The following is an 842-nucleotide window of genomic DNA, read 5'->3' on the forward strand; positions in this document are numbered from 1 at the left end:
ATCAAAACCAGGACTGGGTCTCAGGTAAACCCAGAACATGACTCATCCAAACCAGGACTGGGTCTCAGGTAAACCCGGAACATGACTCATCAAAACCAGGACTGGGTCTGAATGACTGTAGGTTAGAACCGCTGAAGGTTTCGGAGCCGCCCAGGTCCAACAGGTTTCAGACTGGTCAATTGTTCCACCACTGGTCCATCAGAACCTCATGAACTCTTCATGTTTCTCAAAGCATTCAGTGTTGGAGGTCCGAGCCGTGGTCGAGACTCAGTTCCAGGAGCTGCAGGCGGTTCTGGAGAGAGCCAAGAAGGAGGTGACTGAGGTCCTGGAGGGCGAGGAGCAGCAGGCGCTGAAGCAGGCCCAGGGCATACGGGTCCACCTGGAGCAGAGGTGCTCGGAGCTGAAGAAGACCCAGGCCCAGATGGAGAAGGTGTTCAGGAATAAAAACGACGTGGACTTCCTGCAGGTGGGAACCCGGTCCAAAACACCAGAACTTCAAACTATCCAAAAACCGAACGTCTCATTTCACCAGAGCTCACCTGCTGCCTGCAGCAACTTTTATTTGTATCCACATCACACGGTGGATCAGATGGTAGAGCTGTTGTCTCTCAGCGACAAGGTCGCTGGTTCAAATCCCTGGCCAGGGCCTTTCTGGGTGGAGTTTGCATGTTCTCTCCATGCTGCGTGGGTTTCCTCCGACAGACCAAAAACATGCATGTTAGACTGACTGGTAAAACTGTCCTTAGATGTGAGGGAGAGAGTGAATGGTTGTTTGTCTCTATGTGCACATGCACGCTGGACAGGTCTCCAGTCCATCACAGGGACACCTGGACATGTCTCCA

At 52.7% G+C, this 842-nt stretch overlaps 1 protein-coding gene across 1 annotated transcript in view; it reads left to right on the forward strand.

The window, feature by feature from the left end:
- The window catches only part of trim16 (tripartite motif containing 16), a 9,607-nt gene that overhangs the window by 3,906 nt on the left and 4,859 nt on the right, over positions 1-842 (forward strand). The window contains exon 3 of the mRNA XM_037691282.1: positions 233-466. Within this exon, the coding sequence (XP_037547210.1) occupies positions 233-466 (234 nt within the window). The remainder of the gene's footprint in view (positions 1-232; positions 467-842) is intronic.

Source organism: Nematolebias whitei, chromosome 17, assembly GCF_014905685.2.
Source record: "Nematolebias whitei isolate Nwh7 chromosome 17, NemWhi1, whole genome shotgun sequence".
NCBI classification, from domain to species: domain Eukaryota; kingdom Metazoa; phylum Chordata; class Actinopteri; order Cyprinodontiformes; family Rivulidae; genus Nematolebias; species Nematolebias whitei.